The following is a 26,818-nucleotide window of genomic DNA, read 5'->3' as shown; positions in this document are numbered from 1 at the left end:
GCATTAGACACCGGAGGGGGCACCTGGGACCAACTTCGCAAAGCGGGGAGCTCGGCGGGGGGGTTGGGGGAGCAAAAGACCCGCGGCCTCAGCCCCTCCAAAGAACCGGGAGATGACGGGGAAAGCGGGGGAAACGCTGAGCAAGCCCAAATCTGAGACAGTGGCCAAGAGTACCTCGGGGGTCACCCCGGCCAGGTGCACAGGGTTCGGCATCCAGGAGATCCTAGGCTTGAACAAGGAGCCTCCCAGCTCCCACCCACGGGCTGCCCTCGACGGCCTGGCCCCCGGGCACTTGCTGGCTGCGCGCTCGGTGCTCAGCCCGGCAGGAGTGGGCGGCATGGGGCTGCTGGGACCCGGGGGGCTTCCCGGCTTCTACGCGCAGCCCACCTTCCTGGAAGTGCTATCCGATCCGCAGAGCGTCCACTTGCAACCACTAGGCAGAGCGTCGGGGCCGCTGGACACCAGCCAGACGGCCAGCTCCGGTAGGTGAGGGCGAGGCTGCTCGCCTGCCACACTTCTTGGGAGAGCCGCAGCCTGGAGCCGTCGGCTCTAGCCTGCGAGCCGCGACCTCCCTCGGGAGGAAAAGTTCATGCAGGCCAACGAATCTCAGCCCAGGCCTGGAGTCAGAGAGCCCGGCCATCAACCGGGACGCAGAGGGTTTTCAGGTTCAGCTTGTCCGACCCCTGCTCAGTTCTTGTGAACTAGTATCTGGCCCTGCTCGTTCGCATCTCTGGGTTGGGGCCCCACTGGATGCAGGGCTCGGGGTGGCTGAGTCCTTGTCGCATCATCTCCCAGTGAGCTCTGCTGCTCACTGATGCCCAGGCCTTGGGCAGGACCTGCGCTCCTGAATCCTGATGCTGCTCCGAGCGCTGGAGGAACAGGAAAGAGGGGCCGGCCCTGGTTCTTGCCCTGTGTCCAAAGTTGTCTTCCTTTCCTCCCCTCTTCTCCTTCCCAAACCCCTGTTTCGCTCAGCTGAGGTCCGATTTCCTCCCCCTACGAACCGGGAAAATAAAGCAGCTAAAGGGCATCCATCAGATCCAACCTAAGCGGCACCCTGTATTGGATCCCGATTTTTCTCTGGATCAGGGACCTGGATGAGTTCCCTTTCGCCCTTTCAGGGCCACTTTGCTGGCGGTGTGTTCTAGCTCACCGGCTCTCAGTAATTTCCCCGATTTTTCGTGCCATTGTTTATTGCGTATTAAATGTAGAAGGACAACGAAAAGTGGTTCGTCGCAGGCTCTTTTGTGGGTGCCACGAAAAAGACAGAGAATCCCCAGTCCCCAAACCTTTCCAGAGCCCCAGCTCTCTACCAACAACAAGTCTCCATTCCTTGGGTCAACTTTTCGTCCTAGGACTTGGACTTGGCTGTCGCCTCAGGGCAGAGCTCAGGGCTGAGAGCACCAACCCGGGTCCCTGAAACCTCAGTATCTGTCTCATTCTCCCTCGTCCCTGCCTGCCAGCGCGCCTGGGCCTTGGCCTTTCTTGCAACGAAATTTGTTCAAAAGCTCGGGTTTCAGAAGCAGACCTGGGGAGGGCCAGTTTGGGCTTAGGGATGGGGACCGTCGGCCATGCCCGGGAGGGCTTGGTGGATACCACAGGCCGGCGGTGCGGCTCGCCCAGGCTGCAAAAGGTGGGGTCCTCACCGTTTTCTGCCGCTCTGCGGAGCGCACTCCCCATTCCGCCTCCTGCCTCTCCACCCGCTTTTCAGATTCCGAAGATGTCTCCTCCAGCGACCGAAAATTGTCCAAATCAGCTTTAAACCAGACCAAGAAACGCAAGAAGCGGCGACACAGGTAAGGGCCGCACAGTTCTTTCCTGCCCCCATCCCCAGCTTCCTTCTCCCGAGTCGGGTCACCCAGATTTTGTTCTCTGCGGATCGCAGATGTGAGGGCCCCGGCTGCACCAGGCAAAGACACCTGTGTGGTTTGCTGGAGCCTGCCCCAGGGCCCTGGCACCGGGTGAGGGTGATTGAGTGTCAGCCGGAGCAGAGCCGCACCATTTCGGTTTTCTCCTTGTGCTGGAGAAAGGAGAGACCAGCTGGGGCGAGACCTGAGCTGGAGAGGCGTCGGCGGCCCCAGATCCCTGCACGGGGCCGAGAGCCCCAGACCCAGTGGAGAACAGATAGACTCCCACCTCCCGCTGGAACCAGATCCGTGCAACCTCGGCCCTGGGTGCCCGTTCCTCTTACATTGCCGGTCTTGTCAACTCTCCAGTTTTCTGTTGCGATCGCCCCCGCCCCCCCCCCAACTCCAGTGACAGCTAGGCCTCTGTGCTACTGAGCCGGTCGCTACCCTTCCGTGAGCCTCAGTTTCCTAGTCTGGAAGATGGGGAAGACAGTGGACTGTCTTGTTCCACCTGCGGGGACCCGAGTGGGGTAGCCTGCATTGGTGTACAGACTGAGGGGGAGTTGGTCAGCTCCAGGGGATCCATGCATCCTTCTGGCCTTCTGGGGCAGGCACCATGTGCACATACTAATAACCAGACACATACACGTATTTTTAATGTGAAAAATGTCTTTAAATAGACGTTGTGTGTCCAACGTTAAAATTCAATGGATCTGTCCTAAGAAGTATGCGTCCCCACTTCACCCCGACCGGGGGGGGGGGGTGTCAGACTGTTTCAGCGTCAACACTAATTCGTTCCTAGTGGAAATCTTAGGACGATTTTTTAAGCAAAGGAAGGTGAGGGACAAAAAAACTGAGTTTCTGGGAGTGCGGTTCCCAGGTGCTGTCCCTGCGCTCCCCAGAAGGCCAGTTTCTTCACTTTTCTCTCTGTCCTAACCCAAATAGGGAAGCCACGGGGACAGGTCCCCGCATGAGGCGCTCTGGCTTATGGTCTCATCTCTTAGTCTGTGCGTGGTCCCCCTCCCATCCCGCCCCCGTGCTTCTCTGCGTCCTGAATTTCCGTAGCCTCCCCCCACCCCCAAGGATTATTACTGACTCTCTGTCCTGACCCTAGAACAGGTTCTGGCTTAAGGGAAAGTGAACTTCAGCTTGGGTCTCTCAGAGGGGGTGGGGGAACTCATTTCACTCCCTGCAGGCAGCTACTGACTTTAGTTCAGTTTGTTTTATTCTTTTTAGATTTCTATTTGTTAGTGTTATGTGTGCATGTGATGGTGGGGAGGGGTGAGGGTGAGGGAATTCGCATACTTCATGGAAATGTATCTGGTGACTGAGAACAACTTCGTGATGTTATTCTCTCTACCCTTTTGTGGGTTCCAGGGAATCTACTTAGGTCTCTAAGTTTGGGCTGCAAGTGCCTTTGCTTTAATGTTTAGCCATCTGGCCAGCCCAGTTTATTTTAAACGTAAATTTTTTGATTAGTCCAGTCACTGATCTTTTTTTCATTCATCCAAAAAATATTAATTAAAGCATTACCTATGCACCTGTGTCCCTCGTAGGACACAGAAATGTGGTGGTGGGGAACTCTGCTCCTGTCCTGGGGGTGGCATGGTGCTGCCTGGAAAGAGCATTTCCCAAGCTCTGGGAGCTCTGGGAGATGCTGGGGAGGCCTAAGGACTTCTCACTTCGCTGTCCACATGAAAACAAGCAAGGTTGCCTTAGCTCTAGGTCATACCTAAAGCCCCTCATTCTCACCCATTCTGATAGAGAAACATGTTGGATTTTGGTGGATTGGGAGCCGGGAAGAACAGCTCACTGATACCAGAGAACTAGTTACCCTGGGTTTCTGTCTATTTCTGGTGCTTGAAGGTAGCAGACAATTGGAAGGAAGATGGCTACAGATGTGGGAGCGGGGGAACCTAGAAAAAGTCAAGACTCACGTCCCGAGCTATGAGGATTTTGAGGAAGAGTCCCTGGAATCCCGTGATAAGAGATGGGCTTCAGGAAACAAACCAGTTTCAGCAGGACTTGGGGGGAGACCGGAGATGCAGGGCAGTGGTGACCAGGCTCTGGGATTTTGTTCTTAGGAAAACTACAGATCCTCTTGTAAGAGATCCTGGGCTCTGCCTCAGCCAGAAACAGAGTTTGGGGTCACTGGGTGGGGGAAGGGACCCTCCTGGAGAGTATGTGGTCATCAATAGGAAGACCAGATCTGAAGTAGAAATGGGGGAAGCTTGAGGAATTTAAAGTTTACTCCCTCCCTCCCTCCCTCTCTCCCTCCCTCCCTTCCTTCTGTCTGTCTTTCCTTCTTTCTTACTTTCTTAGTTTTTAGTTTGTTTTTGTCTTTCTTCCTGCATTGTAGTCCTGACTGGCTTGAACGATGCTGATCAAGCTGGCCTTGAACTTGCTATGTTCTTCCTACCCCATTCTCCAGTGCTAGTGGCATAGAGCAGTCCCCACCACACCCGAATTTGTTTCTTGAATGAGACTCTTCCAAGTACAGAAAGGCCCTTAATAACTCTAAATGCTCCACAACCAGCTCCCTTCTTGGGCTTTGGCCAGGCCACACCACACCAATCGTGTTCCTAAGTTTTCCTAGTTTTAAAGGGGGACTTGCATATTTCGATTGATTTTATTTTGATGATCTGTTCAAGGGATCTCCAGCAGGTAAATAGAGAGAAATAGAGAGCTGCAGATCTCCAAAACCCCTAAGAATTAACTTTTTTCTTTCTTTTTGTTTTGTCTTGAGACAGGGTCTCACTGTGTAGTCCTGGCCAGCCTGATGTACATCAGACTGGCCTCTAACTCACAGAAATCTGCCTGCATCTACCTCTGCACTGGGATAAAGGTGTCACTACCACACCCAGCTTATGAATTAACTTTTCATGTACATAAGAATTCCACATATTGCCATCAGGAGAATAGACAAAACTAGTCGTTTTCTATAAAGAACACAACCTTCCTCTCGCATACACCCTTTGTAATATCCCTGGGGATATTGAAGTCCATATTAACTTGAGAAATGGGGGTTATATGTGCACTTTTTCTCTGCACTGGGGAGGGGAGGGCACAACATGAGATGCTCTACAAAGAAACCCTGTGTTGGCCCCAGGGTCCAAATCTCAGAGGATCAAGAAGGGACATGCCACGTTTTACAAGTTCTGTTTGTAGAAACTGGGCCTGTTGTTTTGTTGATGAGGGTGTAAGATAAAGGCCAGGTAAATGCAGCAATGTAAAATCTGTAGAGAGAGTTTCCATCTGTAAGTGGGTGGTTCCTAGTTTACTCTAGAAGGGGGGTTTTTAGCCCCTTTATATTGGAGGCTTGTTATGGGTGACAGAATGCAGCTTTTGCCAGCTTTTTCATTGTTAGGTTTTTTGTTTGTTTGTTTGTTTGTTTGTTTGTTTTTTGAGACAGGGTCTCTCTACATAGGCTGCCCTGAAATTCACTATGTAGACAAGGCCGGCCTTAAACTCACAGATATCCTCCTGCCTCTGTCTCCTGAGTGTTGGGATTAAAGGTTTATCCTCTAAATGAGTCAGTGGGAACCGTTAGGGGGTAGAGAGGGGATCAATACATCCCTTACACTTTCCTGAGAGAAGTTGAGTATGTGTGGTGGGTCTGAGTGGTACAGAGAAAGGGCAGGTGTGGAGGACGGAGGGATGAGGGGTCAGAGGGGTGTGTGACTCCATTCTCACTGGACAAACTCTGAAAGTGAAGCTGCATTTAGCCTTTGAGGGGATCTTTACATTTGCCTAGTGGCGGGGGTGGGGGTGGGGGGGCTCATAACGCTGGTCCAGTGGGCCAAGCCTTTCATGCATTCCATGAGACCTCCTCTTTGGCTTGTCGGGGAGGAAGATTGACTTTCAATCTTCTCGAATTTTCTTCTTAACACACCTTCCCCCACAGCAGTGTTTCCAGAAAGATTCTGAATGAAATGTCACTGAAGCTAAATGCCCGCCAGGATAATGTGGGACCTCTGCCCTGGATGGAGGTCAACATGTGTGAATGTGTGTTCATGCTGGGGGGAGAGAGAGAGAGAGGAGTCAGTTGTGACCAAGGCACAGGATATCCTGCCTTCTCCTGGTGGGCTCCTCCAAGTTTCCAGGGTTCTGAGTTCCGATCTTGCTCTCTTAGGACGATCTTTACCTCCTACCAGCTAGAGGAGCTGGAGAAGGCATTCAATGAAGCCCACTACCCAGATGTTTATGCCCGGGAGATGCTGGCCATGAAAACGGAACTTCCAGAAGACAGGATACAGGTAACAGCTGGTAGCCCCTCCAGCTACTCGGGAGGCATCTCTATCCCCCTCCCTATCCTGGGGGGCAGGTTCCCCTCCTCTAACCATATCTGCCCTTCCCTGGGGGAAGAATCTTTTGCTAATGACCCTGTCCTCAGTAAAAAGAGTTTAAGTTTATTAAGCTGACAGGCATTTTCGGAATACCTACCATGCAGGTGGACTCTAGGTAGACAAGAAACTCGATCAGTATGTCCTGTCCGCTCTTGTAAGCAGTAGGCTTCCTGTGCTGGGATATAGTTCAGTGGAGGCATGCTTTACCTAGCATGAGTGAGGTCTCAGGTTCTATTCCCGGCCACTGCAAAAAACCAAATCAAACCCAAACCCAAAGGAACAAAATGCAGATGGTAGGCTTCCTGAGAGTAGGTGGTAGAGTCCATGAGGAGGCCTGGTGATGAGAGATAGAGTTGATGGGGGCAAGGGCACCCTGAGCAAGTCTGTCATAGCACATGGCTGTTTTAAGACCAGAGGTAGGACCAGGTGGCCGTGGGTGGCTGAGAAGGGGAAGCTGGCTTTTGCCTCTAACCCTAGTCGGCTTCTCCTCTCTCCTCCCCATGAAGAAGCATTGCCCCTACTCTTCCTATTCCTGGTCACTGCATCTTGCACCCAGTTGCAGCTCTGTGCTGGATTGGTGAGTCCTCCTATGGTAGGAGTGGAGGTGGAGGGGCTCTCAGCCACCTCATCCCCAGCCCAGAAACCCCAGGGTACAGGAACATCGTGAGGTAGAGAACTGAGTGGGATGGGCGGAGTATTTCCAGAAGAGCCGATTCCAGGCAGATCTTAACCTTAAATGAAAGCTGCCCCAGGAAGGCACAGAGGGTGGATTCCTGCTGCTACAGAACTGGGGGCAGGCGATGTTGGCCTTTAATCCCAGCACTAGGGAGGCAGAGGAATGCAGATCTCTGTGAGTTCAAGGCCAGCCTGGTCCATAGAGTTACAATACAGACTCCAAAGCTACAGAGAAACTCTGTCTTGAAAAATCAAAAGCAAGGGAGGGAGGGAGGGAGAGAGAGAGAGAGAGAGAGAGAGAGAGAGAGAGAGAGATCAGGTCCTGACTTCCGATGCTGTTGCCTGCCCAGCATCTTCCTCTCTGTCTCAACTGGAGGTTCTTTCTGTCACCAGGTGTTTGGTGGAGGAGAGCATCCCAGGTGTTCTAAAGAAGGAAGCAAACGTTATGGGTTGGTCAGACTAGAGAACCAGAGATTGGAAATGAAGCCAGAAGCTGTTTTCCTAAAAGAGATTTCCTTTCAATAGAAGTCAATTCAGAATTTCAGTTCAAGGCTTTAGACATTGACACTAACAATAAGCTCAATTATCCATAAGCGGCTTATGTTTATCTACAGAGACCTGGGGCTGATCTCACCCAGTTGTGTTCTAGAGGGGGTGACCTGAGTGTTGACTGTGAATTGTTTGTGTGTGCACACACGTCCATGGGGGTGTATTGTGCTCTGTAAACCAAGGCCTGGTTTGTCTAGTCATCTCCTTCTGGCCTTCATTAGCATCAAGTTGGCCATTACAAGCAGCTTTGAGGCTACTGTTGACAGGCCCATGTTTGCCCTGCTCATTAGTAAGAAGAGCCTCTGTTTGGCTAGTATGCTGTCTGCTCTCTGATTGGCTGTGGCATGGTGGGCAGGGTTGTTGGAAGTCAGAACCTCCCTGTAATGGCACTGCCAATGCTCTCAACAGGTCCAAGGTTAGCTTCATTAAGTTACCTTGGGGGTTGTCTATAGGGAGGGGTTGGAAATTGCCATAACCAGCATTGGGGGGGGGGGTAGAGAGCATGCTCTGGGACTGTGTCTGCTGACTATGGATGGGTGATTATAGGATAGATAAGGCCAGTCTTGTCAATCTTCTGGGCACCACATAGCTAAGTGCTGCCCCTGCAGGAGTTTATGAGTGATTAAGTGGTCTTGCCCCCAGCAATTTAACCAAGTGGCTTGGGAAAGGTCTTGATGTGTATTGGTAACAATCCCAGGTATTTCAGAGAAATTTTCACGTGCCAAGGGTGTATACAGGCAAAGCAAGGTGAAATAGGGGGTGGTGACACTGATTCCAGAGCCAGAGTCCTGGGTTCACAGCCAGGCATCTCCTCCCAGAGCCTCCTTGTACTCATTGGATTGCCCCTTGTGCAGGTGCAACAGGCTTCGTGTGAACAGAGTTCAGAGCAATGAGGGGCACGTGTCCCTGCTCACTCAGAATCAGCTCTGTTCTCATTAAATCTTGGTGACAAGCGGCAGGGTAGAGACCAATAGCCTCCGTTAGAACTGGGGAAACGAAGGTTGACAGCTTCCTGTGCACAATAGATAGTAAGCAGAAGATGTAAGCCTGGAACATGGGTCTCAAAGTCCACCCTCTGCCTTGGGGTTCTTGGGTTTGAAGAAGCTGAACCCAAATCTGGAAGAACAAAGGTGATTTGAGGTCAGGAGTAAGGTCTGGGCGTGCTGATAGGTGCAACTAATGTATCTGAAGCTGGCCTGCTAACGCTTTAGCAACATCCCTTGCCTGCTCCAACATTGGGTCAGCTGTGGGCTGTGTGTGTGTGTGTGTGTGTGTGTGTGTGTGTGTGTGTGTGTGTGTGTGTGTGTACCTGTGTGTGATGTGTGTGTAAGAGACTGGGAGTCTTTAGAGTCAGGAGTTTCCAAGTACAATGGAACAATGGTTGTTTTTAGTTTGGTTTTGTGGTGGTGTGTGCGGAAGAACTCACATCCTCTTGTATACCTGCCCAGTACCCTAGCCCTGAGCTACGGGAACAGGAGCGGCTCTATCAGGATCACCTGCCCCCACCAGGCTCCAAGTGGCCACTGATAGGATGGAAGTGCAGGCCAACTAGAGTTTAGCAGTCCTAAGTAGACAGTTGGGAAGTTTAGCCCTTGCTTCTACAAGCCAAGTAAACTCATGGTATAGCTGAGGTCTCCTGCCCAGTTTAATGACAACCCTAGGCACACCTACTTCCATCTTTGTTTCACTGCTAGCAAGTCACAGGCTGAGCTCCATATGGCTCATTTGTAAGAACAATAATAATATTTTCCCCAATTCTTACTTTGCCCTTGGATCTGGGGCCTTCACTAAATACTCACTGTGCCCTAGGTATTCAGTACCTTGTGGCATCTCATCCTTCATACCCATTTTCTGGATGAAGAAACTGAGGGCCTGAAAGGTAAAATTGGTAAGAGGCTAGGATTCAGAGCCCAGTTTAACTGCTATCCCATGAGATGAAATGACACTATCTATACAAGTGTAATTAGGGCAAATGGCAGTGACTGTGGGCCAGGCCTCACCAGACAGCTCTGGGCTGGGAATGTAGGGATGTGGTGCATGCAGGGGAAAGAAAAGATACTAAAGCCACCACATAGACATGGCCACATGGTCCTCTTTATGTGTTACGTTTAGAATATACATTCTGGGAGCCTCTTCAAGATGTCAGTCCTGGGGAATAGAAAATGGATTTCCAGACTAATCTTATTTTCTCTGGGGTCACATGTTCCTAGAATTGGGAGAGGGCTATATACACGGTGTTTGGATTTTGGTTTTTTGTTTTGGTGCTAGGAATGGAACCTAGGGCTGTGGCCACATTTGGCAAGCGCCCTGCCACGGAGCTTCACATATCCCTGCTCCTGTGAGTTTCTATGTTTTTAACTGAGTACACGGTTAACTCTGCAGAGGCCAAAGAGGGTGTTGGATCCCCTGGAACAGGAGTTCCAGACAGTTATGAGCCACCACGTGGGTGGGTGCTGGGGACTAAACCCAGGTCCTCTGCAAGAGCAACAAGTGTTCTTAGTCACTGAGCCAACTCTCCAGCCCCTTTGGCCCTCTTTTAAAATATATAACTTTTTTCTTCCTTAAAATTTGATTTTTATTTTCAATTTGTGTGTATGTGTGTGTGTGTGTGTGTGTGTGTGTGTGTGTGTGTGTATGTGTGTGTGTTTGCATGTGCTTGTGGTTTAGATGCATGTGGAGTGCAGTGTGTGCACTCAGTCATGTTCCCAGAGACCAGAGGGAGATGTCAGGTGTCCCCCCTATTACTCCCTGTCTTATTTCCTCCAGACAGGCTCTTTCCCTGAATTTGGAGCTAGACTGGCAAGCAGCCAGCCTCAGCAATCCTTCTGCCTCAGCCTCCTAAGTGCTAGGATTATAGGCATGAGCTACACAGGTCTGGCTTTATTCTTTTAATTGATTACTCTGTTATTGTTCTTAACAAAAGATTGTTCTCAACAAAAGATACCCTTCTTAGAGAAAAGCAAGCATGCAAACTGGATGGATACAGTCTCACACTGCTCTTAGCAACTTATCGTTTGGGGAAAGATGCTTATGGATTATCTGGCTAGAAGTATTCCTCTTTGGCTTTTAATTTTTCATTTTATTTTTTTTAACTTTTAGACATGGTCTTGCTATGTACCCCAAGCTGGCCTGGAACTTGAAATCCTCTTGCCTCACCTGAGTGCTGGGATGTATCTCTGTACCCAGCTACCACCTAAGACTACTAACATTCTCTCTCTCTCTCTCTCTCTCTCTCTCTCTCTCTCTCTCCCTCCCTCCATCCCTCTCTCTCTCTCTCTCTCTTTTGTTTTTTGAGACAAGGTTTCTCTGTGGCTTTGGAGCCTATCCTGGCACTCACTCTGTAGACCAGGCTGGCCTTGAACTCACAGAGATCCGCCTGCCTCTGCCTCTTGAGTGCTGGGATTAAAGGCGTGCGCCACCAACGCCCAGCCTAACGTTCTCTTGACTGGTAGCCCATCTGGGATCTCAGCATTTGGGAGGCTAAGACAGGAGGAGATAGAGTTCCACTGTAACCTATATTCCATCGCCAAGGCCAGCCTTGGAAACACAGTGAGACTGTCCATCCCATCCACAAAGTTCTATTCCAGAAGTTCAAGGAAGCTGTCCTGGTGGGAAAGGGTTTGTAGGATCCTGGCTTGGTATGCTTGTCAGTATTTATCTTAAGTATATACATGTTTTGCCTGCATGTAGGTCTGTGCACCATGTGCGTGCCTGGTGCCCTCATAGGTAGGGGGTTGGATCCCCTGGAACTGGAGTTACAGATGGTTATAAGCCATCATGTGAATACTGGGAATGGAACTCAAGTCTTATATAAGAACAACAGGGGCTGGAGAGATGGCTCAGTGGTTAAGAAAACTGGCTACTCTTCCAGAGGTCCTGAGTTCAATTCCCAGCAACGACATGATGGCTCACAACCACCTTGAATGAGATATGGTGCTGTACATAATAAATAAATCTCTTTTTTAAAGACATTAAAAAAAGAACAAGTGCTCTTAAGTGCCAAGTCATGTCTCTATTTCCTTAGTTATTATTTTTACAGTGCTTGGGATTGACCCCAGGGCCTTGTGCATTCACAGAAAACTCTTTTTTTAAAAAATATTTTATTTATTATGTATACAACATTCTGCTTCTATGTATATCTGCACACCAGAAGAGGGCACCAGATCTCATAACGATGGTTGTGAGCCACCATGTGGGTGCTGGGAATTGAACTCAGGACCTCCGGAAGAGCAGCCAGTGCTCTTAACCTCTGAGCGATCTCTCCAGCCCCCACAGACAACTTTTTAGATTAACTTGTGGCACCCATCGACCCACATTTAACTGGTCTGGATTAGAACCTTGGTGTCTGTGTCGTTGCTTCCATGTGCAGTCAGTGCAAAAACACCAAGTCTCAGGCTTAGGACGGGATTGTTAGTGGGTTAGCAGAAGTGGAAGATAGTGACAGAGGTGGAGTGAGGAAGGAAGGAAGTTGTCATGGTAGACAGACAGACGCTGCTCGCAGATTCCCAGAAATGTGTACTGAGCTGCCCCTAGTGGCCACCAAAGACCATGACAACTTGATCTTGGAGTTTAAATTAGATGGGATAAAGAAGTCTGCTGAAATATGGTGTCAGAAGTGTTACGTGCACCCGGGAAACTGAGGCAGGAAAATTTCTGTAAGGTAAGGTGACTACCATGAGTTATAGGCCATCCATGGCTACATGCCATATCTTAAAAAAAAAAAAAAAAAAAAACAAGGCGTAGGACTACACACCTTAACCCCAGAACTCAGAGGAGGGCGGGTGGGTCTCTGGGAGTTCCAGGCCAGCCTGGTCAACATAGGAAGTTTCAGATCAGCCACGGCTATATACTGAGACTCTGTTTGTTTCAAAGAAAAGAAAAGAAAAATGGGCATTGTGGCACACACCCTTAATACCAGCAGTTCTCTGAGTTCAAGGCCAGCCTGGTCTACATAGTGAGTTCCAGGATAGTCAGGGCTACACAGAGAAACCCTGTAAGTAAGTTAACAAACAAACAAATAAAATAAAGGAGATAAAGTCTGGGTTACCTAAGATCCTATCTCAAAACAATTTAACCCCCTACACACATGCACACACTCGGGATGTGCACACACTCACAGGCACGCACACACACAAGCACATGGTCACACACACACACACACACACACACTATGCTGAGTGGCTGTGGAATGTTAGACCATGTTAGCAACAATCCCAAATATATCAGCTCCGGATCAGAGACGAGGCTGGGTGAGTGTGACCGATGCCACACAGCCCTAAAGCCAGACATAAAGGCATGTAACAAGCCTGGAAGACAGACACCTGGATGTGTGGTCCACGGCTACAAGGCAGGCACTTGGGAGGCTGAGGCCAGGAGACAGAGTTTAAAGCCTTGGGTTGTGAATGCCTCTCAGTTGGCAGAGTGCTTGCCTAATTTGCACAGGCCCAGGTTCAAGTCCCAGCATCATGTAAACCAGGCCTGGGGGTTTGTGACTGTAATCCTAGCACTGGGTAGGGAGAGGCAGGCTGGTCAGATGCTCAAGGTCGTCCTCAGCTACATCATGAGTTTGAGGCCACATCCAGGGACATGAGACCTGGTCTCAAGCAACAACAGTGAAAATAAACCAGGGAGCTAGAAAGACAGCTCAGGGTTCAGTTCCCAGCACCCACAGGGTGGCTCACATCTGCCTGTTACTTTAGTTTCAGGGGATCCAACCTCCTGGCATTTTCTGACCTTGAGGGACATACCACATACACACTTGCAGGCACTCACAGGTGCACAAAAAAAAAAATTAAAAAAGAATCAAAGCTGGGTGGTGGTGGCGCACGCCTTTGATCCCAGCACTTGGGAGGCAGAGGCAGGAGGATCTCTGTGGGTTCGAGACCAAACTAGTCTACAGAGCAAGTTCCAGGACAGCCAGGACTGTTACACAGGGAAAGCCTTGTCTTGGAAAACAAAACAAAACAAAACAAAGTAGGATTGTTTGAAGCTAACCTAGGCTATATAGCAAGAACTTGTTTAAAGAAAAGCAAAACTTGCAGTGTGTGGTAACTCCTGCCCATAATAGGAGCATTTGGTATATAGAGACAGAAAGACCAGGGGTTTGGGGGGGGGGGTTCAAGGTCAACCTGAGCTACCAGAATCTTATAAAACAAAACAAACAAAAGGCAAAGTCTGGGTAACAAATTGACAAATATCCTGCAAAATGTCACCTGTAGAGAGATGATCCTCTAAGGAGCCCCAAGCATGTTGTCTTGTGGGGATACTAGGGTGGGGCTACAGGGTGGGACCTCAGTGAGGGGGCAGGAAGAAGAAGAGTCACGGGGGCACAGCTATAGTTACTACTACTGGTCACTTACAAAGTGGAAGGGAGACCTGATAGCACTGCCTGGCTGGTCTGCTTGCTGTGTGCCCTGAAGCAGCAGAGTGTCATGTGGTGAGTCCTTCCTTGGGCTGTTCACCTGGATGTTGCAGGTACCCTCTGCTGGCTGGAGAGACAGCTCCACTAGCTGCTGACAGCTAGCTAGGGCCACCTGAATGCTGAGAGCTGCAGGGCCCCTCGTCTGAAAGGATGTGCGCTTGAAAACCCAGGCTCTTTCCCAAAGCCCCAAAGCCTCCCAGCGAGCCTTTGCTGGAAACTCCAAACTTGGTGGCCATTTGGGTCACTTTTTGGGTGGCTATTTGGGTCACTTTGGGACCCTTGTCAGGCACTCTGTAAGGTGGGGCTCTGGTCCTCACTGGGACCAGATTTCCACAATAGAGGAGGCTATATTTTTTAGATAGTAGAACATTGGCAAACTCCAGTGATTCTTGGGGGCTTCTCAGAACAGAGTCAAATAGAAGGGGGGCTGCTATGAACTCTGCAGGGTGGGAGGTAGGAGGAGGACCCCCTTCTGGGACCCTAAAGCTGGGGTGGAAAGAGGCTTTGTCACATAGCACTGTGGTCCAGAGAATCCATAGTGTCAGGCTGGTTCCTTCTAGTTCTTGCTACATTCCAGGCGATCCTCACAGGCTACTTATTTAACCCCCCACCCCAAGCCTGCCAGTAGGTGAAGCAGGAAGCTCTCAGAGGTGGAGGCGAGTGGGTATGCACTGACCTCAGCAGCAGCCACGGACAGAGCATCAATCACCAATGTAGATACACTGAGATATAGACACAGCTGAACCGGCTCTGGGCAGGCCAGGCCCTGCAGGCTTGCTGCCGTTTGAGCCTGGACTATATTGGAAATGTAGAGTTTCAGCATGATCTGTTTGGATCTTCAGATGCCACCAGGGAAACTGGAGGCTGTCTCCAGGCTGGGCATGAAAGCCCAGCCTGGAGATGGCTCCGCAGTTAGGAGCCTTTGCTTTGGCAGGGCAGTCTGGGTTCGGTTCCAACACCGACATCAGACGGCTCTCAACCCCCTGTAACGCCAGGTCCAGGGAATCCGATGTCTGCTGGTCTCCATGGCCACCAGCATGTACATAGGACACATGCTGACAAGCGTGTGTGTGTGTGTGTGTGTGCCCAAATTAAAAAAGAAAGGAAAACCCAGGTGGTGGTGGCGCACACCTTTAATCCCAGCCCTCGGGAGGCAGAGGCAGGTGGATCTTTGTGAGTTTGAGGCCAGCCTGGTCTACAAAGAGCAAGTTCTAGGACAGCCTCCAAAGCCACAGAGAAACCCTGTCTTGAAAAACCAAAAAGGAAAAAAAGAAAAAGAAAAGCCTTAGGTTTGGCTTGATGATGGAACGTGTGTAAGGCCCAGGTTCCATCCTGACGTGGGTAGGGAGATTGTAGCCTGGAAGTTGGTTAGCCCTCCCTTTCTGCCTTCGATTGCACTCACTGTCATCTGTAAGTCCAGCTTTGCTAAAGGACAAGTGTTGGAGGCCAGAGGGACAGGTAACAGTATTGATTAACACACCCTTTAGGCAGACTCCCATTGATTTTCTGTGTCTCCTTTAAAGTAATAATAGCCAGCAATTATTGAGCACCATCTGTATGACAAGCACTGAATTTAGGCACTTTCACTTATTTCATTTAATCTTCAAATAACCCTGAAATGTAGGCACATGTGTCCTTTGTTTGTTGTCCAAGGGGGGTTAGTTCTAGCCCTTTGCCTCAGGAATGCTTAAGTCCCTTATATAGAGTGACAGAGATGGTGATGTAATTCAATGCCCCTGACTGGTATGTTAGTGAATTCTCTTATTACCATGGCAAAAAAGAAAGCATAGGATTTGTACATAATGCATGTACATCTTCATGTATGCCTTAAATTATCTGTTAATTATAATAATTACACTATGTAGTTTTGGGAAAATGGCACACACACAAAGCATCTCTAGGACCAGGGTGATGGCTCAGTGGGTAAATGTTTGTTGTGCAAGCAAGTCTGAGTTCTGATCCCCAGATCTGTTTGAAAAGCCTGGCGTGGGGCATGCACCTGTGATCCTAGATTTGAGCAGTGGAGATTGGGTTGTATAGAGTTCTTTAGCCAGCCAGGCTAGCCAATCAGTGAGGTCCAGGTTCAGTGACAGACCCTGCTTCAAAAAAGAAGGTAGAGAGCAATCAAAGAAGGCAGCTGACATCAACTTCTTGACCTCCATGCACACACATTCACATAACACACACACACACACACACACACACACACACACACACACACACTCACATCACACACACACTCACATCACACACACACTCACATCACACACACACATCACACACACATCACACACACATCCACATAACACACACACATTCACATAACACACACTCACACACACACACACTCATATCACACACACATCCATATAACACACATACATTCACATAACACACACACTCACACACATTCACATAACACACACTCACACACACACACATACACACACACACACACACACACACACACACACACACACACACACACACCTGTACATGTTTTTGTTTTTTTCAAACAGATTTGTCCACGGTTGTTGAGCCCACTGACATGGACACAAAAGGTCAATTGCATTTTTTGTTTGAAAACCATAACAGCGTTGCTGGAGAGATGGCTCAGCAGTTAAGAGCAGTCAGTGGCTGTTCTTCCAGAGGTCCTGGGTTCAATTCCCAGACACCACGTGATGGCTCACAAACGTCTGTAATGAGATCTGGTGCCCTCTTCTGGTGTGTAGGCAAACTTGCAGATAGAATTCTATACACATAATAAATAAATCTTAAAAAAAGGGGGAGGGGGCTGGAGAGATGGCTCAGAGGTTAAGAGAACTGACTGCTCTTCCAGAGGTCCTAAGTTCAATTCCCAGAAACCACATGGTGGCTCACAACCATCTGTAATGAGATCTGGTGCCCTCTTCTGGTGTGTAGGCAAACTTGCAGATAGAATTCTAAACACATAATAAATAAAATCTTTAAAAAAAAAAAAAGGAAAGAAAAAGAAAAACTTAAAATCACACAGCACCTTTCAGTTCTGCTTTTGGCTGAGATCAAGCGTAGTGAATTTTTAGAGATTTTAAATTAATTTAATCTTTGTGGATGTGTTTTTGCCTCCATGTACTTCTGTGCACCATGTGGGCCTGGTGTCCACAGAGCCCAGAAGAGAGTTCTAGATCTTCTGAAGTTACAGACAGTTATGAGTTGCCATGTGGCTGCTGAGAATAGAACCTGGGTTCTCTGGAAGAGCCCGAAGTGCTCTTAATAGCAGAGCCATCTCTCCAGCCCAAGTGTAGTGAGGTTTTTGCTCACTACAAGTGTAGTGACTTTCAAGCTCTACTACATACACGCTGGTTGCTTCCATCAAGACAAGAGACGGAATGGCTCACTAATTCTTTATCCGCTTCCCTCCAAGGCAGTTATCATTTTGATGCCAGCTGCCCTAAAACAAAATCGTTTTGGCCATCCAGGTTTCCTCCATAAATTGGAGCCACATCTGGTCTTCACAGAGAGCCAGGCATTCCAGGAACTCATAATTGAGGGTCCGGGTTTGAGCCATCAGCTGGCAGCTGGCTGCATGTTCCCCTGGGAGAGTGTCCTGGGCAAAAGCTGATCTCCACAGTAGTGATTCATTTGCCAGAGGAGAACCAGGAAAGGGGATTCTGTTCATGATCCCAGGATGGATCTGTGAGCTTGTACCCCTTCTTTAGTTCTTAAAATATTCTTCCCACCTGACAGTCCTACCCCACCTCCAGCACTTCCTGGACCATCCAGGGGACACACCATTCATGGAGGGCAGCCAGGAGTGTTTTGTTATCTGCACAGTTAACAATGCCTTCTCCAGAATTCCTCGGTCCAAACTCTGCTGACAAGGGAAAGCTCTTAATTGATTTTTAGCATCAAAACTCACTTGGTGAGCCAGGCATTGGTGGCGCTCGCCTTTAATCCCAGCACTCGGGAGGCAGAGGCAGGCAGATCTCTGTGAGTTTGAGGCCAGCGTGGTCTACAGAGTGAGGGCCAGGATAGGCTCCAAAGCTACACAGAGAAACCCTGTCTCGGGAAAAAAAAAAAAAAAAAAGAACTCACTTGGTGGCAAAAGCAGACTAGACTTTATGCAGTTCATGCATGTCTCCTGGTGTGGATGTGAGTGTGTTTGGCTGCAGAAACTGAGACTGGTAGATACGATTATGTGGTGCTCCAGGGGCAGAGTGACATTAACATGAGGTACACGCATCCTTCCTTCCTTCTTGATTTTTGGGACAAAGTTTTATTTGACCTGCTGGTCTTAAACTTCCTATGTAGCTGAGGCTGGCCTTGAACTTCTTATCCATATGCCTCTACCTCCCAAGTGCTGGGATTATAGGTCTGTGCCTCCATGACTGGCTACATATATTTTCTTCAAAGATTCATTTTTATTGTCTGTGCCTGGGTAGGCCGTAAAAGCCTGCCCCTGCTGTTATAGTTACAGGGGGGTATGAGTCGTCTAATGTGGGTGCTGGGAACTGAACTCAGGTCCTCTGAAGGAGTAGCCATCTCTCCAATCCGGCCTACAGACAGTCTCTAAAATCCCAGATATCCTCTGGCCGCACCTGACCTCGATGACTTCCAGAGCACTGTGCTCCTGCTGGACTGTCTGTCTCCTGGTCATTCATATTTTTGGTGGGTGGAAACTGTCACTGGCTATTCTGCACTGTCTTGTCTGAGGAGTTGAGGACACTGGAAGTCACTTATAATCAGGTTAGTCCTTTTAGATTTTGCCTCTGTTGGGAGAAAGAAGTTTGGGACAAGTAGGTACTTTGTAGATGGGGACCAAGTGTGACCAGATGGGCAATAGAACAAATGAGTCCCAGACAAACCTCATACCCAGATAGAGCAGACAGTGGGCAGACACCCTAAAGAACAGGCAGTCAGCCGTGGGGCGGAGCTAAACACAGAGTGAGACCAGGCAGGACAAGTAGATGGCTCATAACACTGATGCACAGAGGACAGACATCTAGTGACCAACACCTTTTTTAAAGATTTATTTATTTGTTATGCATACAGTGTTCTGGAAGAGGGCACCAGATCTCATTATGGATGGTTGTGAGCCACCATGTAGTTGCTGGGGATTGAACTCAGGACCACTGGAAGAACAGCCAGTGCTCGTAACTTCTGAGCCATCCTTCCAGCCCCTAGTGGACATCACTTTCTATGAACTCTTTCCCCCTAAGTTCCCCAAAGCGGTGGGGTAACAGGAGGAGGTCTTGTTATCTTTGCTCCCCGGATCTAAACAGAAACTATAGATTCCAATAGGTGGGGTGTGGCAAAAGTGTGGCTCTTCCACAAGTGCCACCACCCAAGAAGGGTCCAGCAATGGCTTTCTAAAGTTTTTGGTCACTGTGAAGGTCGGGAGCTTCTGAAGCAGTGATGTTCCCATTTTGATTTTATTTCTTTTGTTTGTTTTTGAGACAGTCTCACTATGTAGCCATGGCTGGCCTAGAACTCACTCTGTAGACCAAGCTGGCCTCAAACTCACCAAGATCCACCTGCCTCTTCCTTCCCAGTGCTGAGATTAAAGGTGTGTACCACTGCATCCCACCCTTTCCTATTTTTAAAGGCTCCTGGTTATTTGCAAAGAGGTCCCCAAACATGGCCATATGGGTTAACTTAAAGGTAGTGTCAAAGGTGAGGTCTTTCCCAGCGGGGAGAGAACTTCCCTGCGGAGCACCTAACTGGATAAGTAGCGTCAGGAGCGCCCCCTGCTGGGTATGGCCGGCTCTACTCCAGACTATGCTATTAAGGGATGATAAGCGCTTATTGCGCCACCTGGCGGCGATGGCGGGAAGCGCCAGTGTGCCCGGCCTCCGGAGCCCCGCGTCCGAGCCTTGGCTCCCCGCGGCCCAGGCAGCAAAGGGTTAAGCTGTCAGCCGCGCGAAGTTAAACAGGTGTCAAAGGCGCCCCATATATCTGCAGATTGAAATCAAATTCTTTGCCGTATAAAAAGATAAATTACCCAGGCGCTGCCGCGCGTCCCACTCATCACGCCAGCGCCAGACGGCAAGCAATTTTTTTTTTTTTTTAATGTGCTAACGACCTAATCAAGCAATCAAGTCGGAGAAGATTGCAGAGTGACCGGGGCAGCCATCTGCCGGCGAGCCCCGCATTCATTTCTGCGCCCCCGCACCGGGCGGGGGCCGGGGAGGGAGCTGCCGGGGGGGAAGTGGGGGGAAAAATCCTAAACAAATTAACACCCAATTTTCCTCGTCTAATTAGTTAAATGAGAAGTGTTTGGGGTCCCCCGGGGAGGGGGAGCAGCTCACGGTGAGGCGATCACTGCCTCCCCAGCATTAATTAGTGCGGGTCAATGCTGCGGCTCCCGGGAGAGAAGCCGCTTTAATTTCCCGTGATATTTCAGTGCCTGAGGCCCATCGATTCAAACTGAAATTAACTTATTTTTCAATCAGCCTAGGGCTGCCCCTGGGGGTGACTCTTCTTTTGCCGCCTCCTGAAGAATAGAGCAGGAGCAATTTTTCATCAAAAGCTGATACCTTGGCCGCCCAAGGCGGGGGAGGGGCCCGCAGGGAAGGGCGGGGGCGCCAGAGGCGAGCGGATGGAAGGAGCCCAGGAAACTGCTTTTCTGTTCCTAGTTTCTGATCCTGCGGTCAAGATGGGACCAGAAGTGCCCGGGGCCTTCCAGGCTCGCCAGTTTCCCCGAGAGAGCTTTGAGGATAGATAAGTCTAGGGAAACTGGGTTCTCCCAGCAGCTGGAATCAGGAAGGCTGCTTGGGGGAGACGGACACGCCCTGAGCCCCTGAATAGAGCTGGATGCTTGGATTTCCTCTTGGAAACTGTAGTGGGATTGGGTTTATAGCTCAGTGATAGCGTGCTTGCCTAGCATGGGGCAAGCCCTGAGTTCCATCCCCAGCGGTACGGATGATAGTGATGACGATGATGAGGAGGAGGATGATGAGGCTGCGGCTGCAGGCACCCCCAGGGGACCCCAGTGTCATTCATATTCAGCCCATATCAATCTGAGGCCAAATATTCCGTCTCTAGGATGTCACCTACCAAGCCCTCTGCTAGGTCCTTCCTCTTCTTTGCCCCAATGCTCTGGAGCATATCACATTCCTTACCTGACCCGGGAATGTCACCCACTTTTTCAAAATTCCATTCAAAGTTAGGCCTGAATTGGAGGACAGCAAAGCATGTGGGTGGCTATGGTGGCTCTGTTGGGAGAGGTCAGGAAAACGTGGCAGGATCAGTGTTCAAGAAGTCTGCTACCTGCTGCCAGACCCCCAGACAACTGGATGGTGATACCTCCAAGTGTACCCACTCCTCTGGACTCCACAGACTCACACCCTTGTACTCTTCCTGGACTGTGGCAGATAACAGGGCCAGGGAATTTGTTCTTAAATAATAATAATAATAATAATAATAATAATAATAATAATAATCTGCCAGAACTGTTTTTTTAATTTTTTAAATATTTTTTAAAGATTTTATTTTATTATGTATACAACATTCTGCTTTATCTGCACACCAGAAAAGGGCACCAGATCTCATAACAGATGGTTGTGAGCCACCATGTGATTGCTGGGAATTGAACTCAGGACCTTTGGAAGAGCAGTCCGTGCTCTTAACCTCTGAGCCATCTCTCTAGCCCCTGCCAGAACTGTTATACACAGAAATTGTGCCTCAAAAAAAAAAATCTTATTTCATTTACTGTGTATGGGTGTTTTGCCTGTGTGTATCTCTGTGCACCAGAAGAGATGTCAGACCCCTGGAATTTCAGTTTCCAAAGGTTGTGAACACATGTGGGTGCTGGGAGTCAAACGTGGGTCCTCTGAAAGAACAGATAATGTTCCTAACCACTGAGCTATCTCTCCAGCCCTGGAATTTGTCCTTTTGCAAACCAGAGGGGTCTGTTACAGGGACAGCCTGTGGGTTGGACAGCTATGAATGTGACCCAACTCGAAACTGTAAGCTTAATCAAAACATGATAAGGTGGGCTGGAAAGATGGCTCAGAAGTTACGAGCACTGGCTGCTCTTCCAGAGGTCCTGAGTTCAATTCCCAGCAACCATATGGTGGCTCACAACCATCTATAATGAGATCTGGTGCCCTCTTCTGGCTTGTAGGCTGACACGCAGGCAAATCACTGTATACATAATAAATAAATCTTTAAAAAAACAAAAACATGATAAGGTTTAGGCTTTGGGGGGAGGGGGCATTGAGACGGGATTTGTCTGTATAGCCTTAGCTGTCCTGGAACTCATTCTGTAGACCTGGTTGGTCTTGAACTCACAGAGATCCACTTGTCTCTATCTTCTGAGTGCTGGGATTAAAGGCATGCATCACCACCACCTATCTGGCTTTTATATTTTTATTTAAATTTGATTGTGTGGTACTCAAGCCAGAACTCATAGATAATAATGTCCTGTTGCAATGTCAGGAGGCAGTACACTGTACACTGAAGGTGTGAGCATCTATCTGCAAGACTCTTCGCACTTGTGTAGGCATCCTAGCTGCAAACTGAGGACCATACGAGACGCTGCCCACCTGCAAGAGGCTTGTCTGGAAGTGTCCTTAGCTAACCTCCCCAGAATGACTTTGATTTAAAACAACAAATAGACCCATTTTGCCCATGGTCTTGATGCCATCCTTCCTGAGTCAGATACCTCCGGGACTCCGTGGGTCAGGGGAACTAGATTAAGAACCCCCTCTGAGGCAGACAGGAGTAAGGGCCTCAGGCCTAGAGTTTCTCAGAGCACAGCTCTGACCATTTCTCTGCACTGCCAGGTGTGGTTCCAGAACCGCAGAGCCAAGTGGAGGAAGAGAGAAAAATGCTGGGGCAGGAGCAGCGTCATGGCAGAGTATGGGCTCTATGGGGCCATGGTGAGGCACTCCATCCCCCTGCCCGAGTCCATCCTCAAGTCTGCCAAGGATGGCATTATGGACTCCTGTGCCCCATGGCTACTGGGTAAGAGCCCCTGCCCTCCTTGGGACCCTGCCCCTGTGATGAGGAGAGCAGGCACCCTGGGGGGGGGGAGGGACTGAGCGCTGGGTAGGGAGACCTGGGCCACAGTGACCCAATGGGAGAGAGGTCTTCCAAACAGTGACTCCATTCTGGGGTCATTGGCTTCTTTTGTCCTGTGAGAAGGACGTTACCTTTGCCCTAGAGTTTGTATTCCTTTCTCCCTGCCTGGAAATGGGCTTATAGTGAATGATGTATCTCCCTTTGTGGATTAAGGGGACTCCTATGTTCCTTTGGCCAACTCTCTCGTTTAGCCCAAGAACTTTGCCCCAAACTTCCCCATCTGCCATCTCCCATCATCTGTCATCCGGGCATCAGCTTATCCTGGGGTCCTATGACAAAAGGAAAAGGGAAATGCCCTGAAGGGACAGGACAGGTTGCTGGGAGGGGTGTTCAAGCCTAAGGGTTTGGTGTAGAGAACTCTGCTGAAGGCCTGGTTCCCAGCTGGTGGCATGAAATTCTACCCCCACCAGCCACCATCTCAGCCCCTGACCTTGGTCCAGTTGTGGGACTTGACTGTGGTGTGTGAAGAAAGGCTTTCTGCTCCTCCTTAATTCTGGCCTCTCTCTATCTTTGCTGTTTTCAGTTCAAGATGGCTTTCCCAGGCGCTTTTCTAAACCCGAATACCAACAATTCTTTTTAGGGATGCACAAAAAGTCGCTGGAGGCGGCAGCTGAGTCCGGGAGGAAGCCTGAGGTGGAACGGCCTACCCTGCCCAAGCTCGACAAGATGGAGCAGGAGGAACGGGCCCCGGATGCCCAAGCAGCCATCTCCCAGGAGGAACTGAGGGAGAACAGCATTGCCGCCCTCCGAGCCAAAGCTCAGGAGCACAGCACCAAGGTTCTGGGGACTGTGTCGGGACCGGACAGCCTGGCCAGGAACGCTGAGAAGCCGGACGAGGAGGAAGCCATGGACGAAGACAGGCCAGCAGAGCAGCTCAGTCCGCCACAGCTGGAGGACATCGCCTAGGTCAAGAGGAGCTGCCTCTGGAGCCCGAGACTCTGCTTCTCCCAGGGCCTGTGGTGCAGGGAATTCTCTCCAAGGCAAGGCCAGGCCTGGCCTCTGTCGCTCTTCCCTACACCACAGGCCCTCCGTTACCCCATCACCTCCAGGCACGGGCCGGTTCTGGCCATAGCGTTGGACCCTGCTGAGACATCTTACTCCTGGGTTGTCCTCTTCCTCATCCTAACAGCCTGCCTCTGGAGCCTTCTTGCCACTCCCAACATCAAGGTCCTGCCACTCCATCCCTTGGTGACGTCCAAGCCTACCCCTTGCTCTCTGCTCTCTAGTCTTCCTTTGCAGCTCACCCCCTTGTGGACTCCACCAGCCCATGCCTAAAGCCTGTTGCTGTATGCCCACAGCCTGGCACTGCTGTGACTTGGACCTGCACACCAGCTCTGGTGTCCCAAGCATCCCAGAACTCAGAAGGTCCCTTCCCGCTCCATCTGGTCCTTCTATCAGGCCTGGACCTTGGGTCCTGCTGTGTGAATATATTGCTCTGCTGGTGCGTTTGTAACCTCTGCATCTTCTGCCCTACTACTCTGATGGCCAGATTCAAGACTTAAACAGGGCAAGTCTCAGACTGGGGTCCTCCCCCACCCTGTCTCACACCATGCTACGGATCGGATCGTCCTGCCTGCCCTACAGATTCCTCCTTCGCAGAGGTGGGCAACTCCAATAGGCATCAATGTATAGGCCCTGGGTCCTGCAGGAGGGAGCGCTTCTCCCCATTGCTGTGGCTCAAACCCTTACCCAGAGCTCTTGCGCCCCAGGGCCTGTGTTTCTGAAGCATCCTGACTCTTCTGCCCATGACTTTGATCTGCTGTTTAAGGTTTCCTTTTTGCTAGAGTGTCTTGCAGCCCAGTGGTTCTCAACCTTCCTAATGCTACCACCCTTTTATACAGTTCCTCATGTGGTGGTGACCCCCCCAACCATAAAATTATTTCGTTGCTACTTCATAATTGTAATTTTGCTACTGTTATGAATTGTAATATGAATATCTGACATGCAGAATATCTGATAAACGACCCCTGTGGGAGGTCACAACCCACAAGTTGAGAACCTCTCTTATAGCCTATTGGTTCACACATGCCTGCTTTGGAGAAACATGGTACAGCTTGAAAGCCACAGACCTGGCCTCACCTTGACCTAGGCATTCCTAAAAGGCCAGACCTAAAGCAAGCCTGGGCTATGCTATGTATCACACATGTGTGACAAGGAAGGTTCAGGGGAAAGTTCATAGGAAAACAAGGCAGGTGGCCAGTGTAAAAGCTGCAGGCACTCAGCTTCATGCCAGCCGTATGTCCAGGAGCATGTCCATAGAGAAGGAGCCACGTTGGACTGAGGGTAAGTGGAGCTGTCCATACTGGTGGCCTCTCTGCAGACATCCCTCCCTCATCTTTATATTGGTAACAGGTGCACACAGCCTATGGTGTCCTCTTCTCCTGGATTCCCAGGCCAACCACAAGGCCCCTTCACCCTGTGAAGTTAGGCATCCCACCCACCTTTGCAGGAACTGCTTCACAAGAAAGGCCTGAGACAGTGAGTTGTGATTTTATATCTGTTTTAACAGTTGGTTTCTTCTTCACTCTGTTCATAGAACGCTCCCCTTCCCAAGTTCTTGTCTTCTCCCGGGCTGAGATTTCAGACTCTAGCCCTGGTGTGTAAATAATGTACATAGCGTGAGAAGGAAGAGACTGGATATTGAGGTGTTTGAAACGCTGAACTGTGATAACTTTTAGGGATTCAAAGCATTATTTCTGTTCGGTTTTCTGTAAAGACACAAGCAAGAATAAAATTCATGCAAACACTGTTGGAAATGGATCCAGGAGCCCTCTCTAGGTGGGGGCAGTTGCTTTCATGTGTTCATAGGTGGCATAAAAGAGTAAATCCACAGAGATGTTTTTAGGCCCAAACTAGGTTTCCTCTTTTAAAATTATTCCAGACTTCAGCCAGGAATGGTGGCACATGCCTTTAATCCCAGCACTTGGGAGGCAGAGGCAGAGGGATCTCTGTGAGTTCCAGGACAGCCAGGCCTACATAAAGAAACTCTATTTCAAAAAACAAAAGCAAAACAAATTACTCCAGCCTTCAAGGAATAACTGGCTTGTCTCTCAATGCTGAGCTCATATCACATCTGTGGAATTGTGGGACCATTTTCCATTGCAAGCCCAATTTACATCTCCTGAGTTATATAGGCTCCTGCTTGAACCCACACAGAAAGGAGACATTATTTATCCCCCTCTGGTACTTCTTTCTACTCAAGGCTACATCTCTCTGGAGACACCCACAGCCCACAGCCTCGCTTCATTTAATACGCACCTGTGTGCTTGAGTGTCTGACCTTCCACCTACACAGCAGCCAATAGGAAAGGCACATGTGTCAGGTAATCTTAAATCCCTGCCAAAGAGGAAGGGGGACCAGAGAGATGATTCAGCCATTAAAAGTGCTTGCTGCTCAATTCTAAGGACCAGAGTTCAGATGCCAACGCCAGCATAACAAGCCAGGTGCCTTGTAAAGTGCCTGTAACTCCTGCTCTTTTCTGGCCTCTGCGCCCAAAGGTACAAGCACTACGCACAGACACAGACATACATCATACACAGAGACACACAACAGACACACACACACACTTTAAAAAAGGAGGAGGGGGGCAAAGAAGAAACAGCTCCTAGAAGGTACATGGAATTACCTGCAGACAGCTGTGACCCGCAACTTGATGTCTTGGGTGGAATTATAAGATGAGACAGTGTGGCCAGCCCACTAGATGGGTGGTATTTGGGCTCAAGAAATCTCATAAGATGGTTTCAAATTGGCTCAAGTCGTGGAACTCCCAGGCAGAAGAGATTGCTGGCAGCCCATCAAGTTGAATGACAGGAGGAGGAAGTCTTCATCCTGATCAGACCCGGATGTGACCCTCCTCATCCTGGAGCCAAGGGTACGAATGGAAACCAGCTGGCTCCTATGTGGTGAAGGGACAAAACTTG

The 26,818-nt window shown here is 49.7% G+C and overlaps 1 protein-coding gene across 2 annotated transcripts; it reads left to right on the top strand.

Annotated features, from left to right (window-relative positions):
• Positions 1-112: 112 nt before the first annotated feature.
• On the top strand, positions 113-24,747 carry Vsx2 (visual system homeobox 2). 2 transcript variants are annotated; one of them, XM_027418658.2, is made up of 5 exons: positions 113-482; positions 1,709-1,793; positions 5,977-6,100; positions 22,601-22,781; positions 23,479-24,747. In XM_027418658.2, exons 1-5 carry the CDS (start codon positions 113-115, stop codon positions 23,802-23,804), a joined length of 1,086 nt encoding a protein of 361 aa, XP_027274459.1. In that variant the 3' UTR covers positions 23,805-24,747. The 2 variants fall into 2 exon arrangements, with proteins under 2 accessions (XP_027274459.1, XP_027274458.1); XM_027418657.2 differs by having other exon boundaries at positions 23,422-24,747.
• The last annotated feature ends 2,071 nt before the right edge of the window (positions 24,748-26,818 follow it).

The sequence above is a fragment of the Cricetulus griseus genome, chromosome 5 (genome assembly GCF_003668045.3).
Source record: "Cricetulus griseus strain 17A/GY chromosome 5, alternate assembly CriGri-PICRH-1.0, whole genome shotgun sequence".
Lineage (NCBI taxonomy): Eukaryota > Metazoa > Chordata > Mammalia > Rodentia > Cricetidae > Cricetulus > Cricetulus griseus.
The sequence above is the reverse complement of the archived record's forward strand: the minus strand, read 5'-3'. Positions and strand labels throughout refer to the sequence as shown.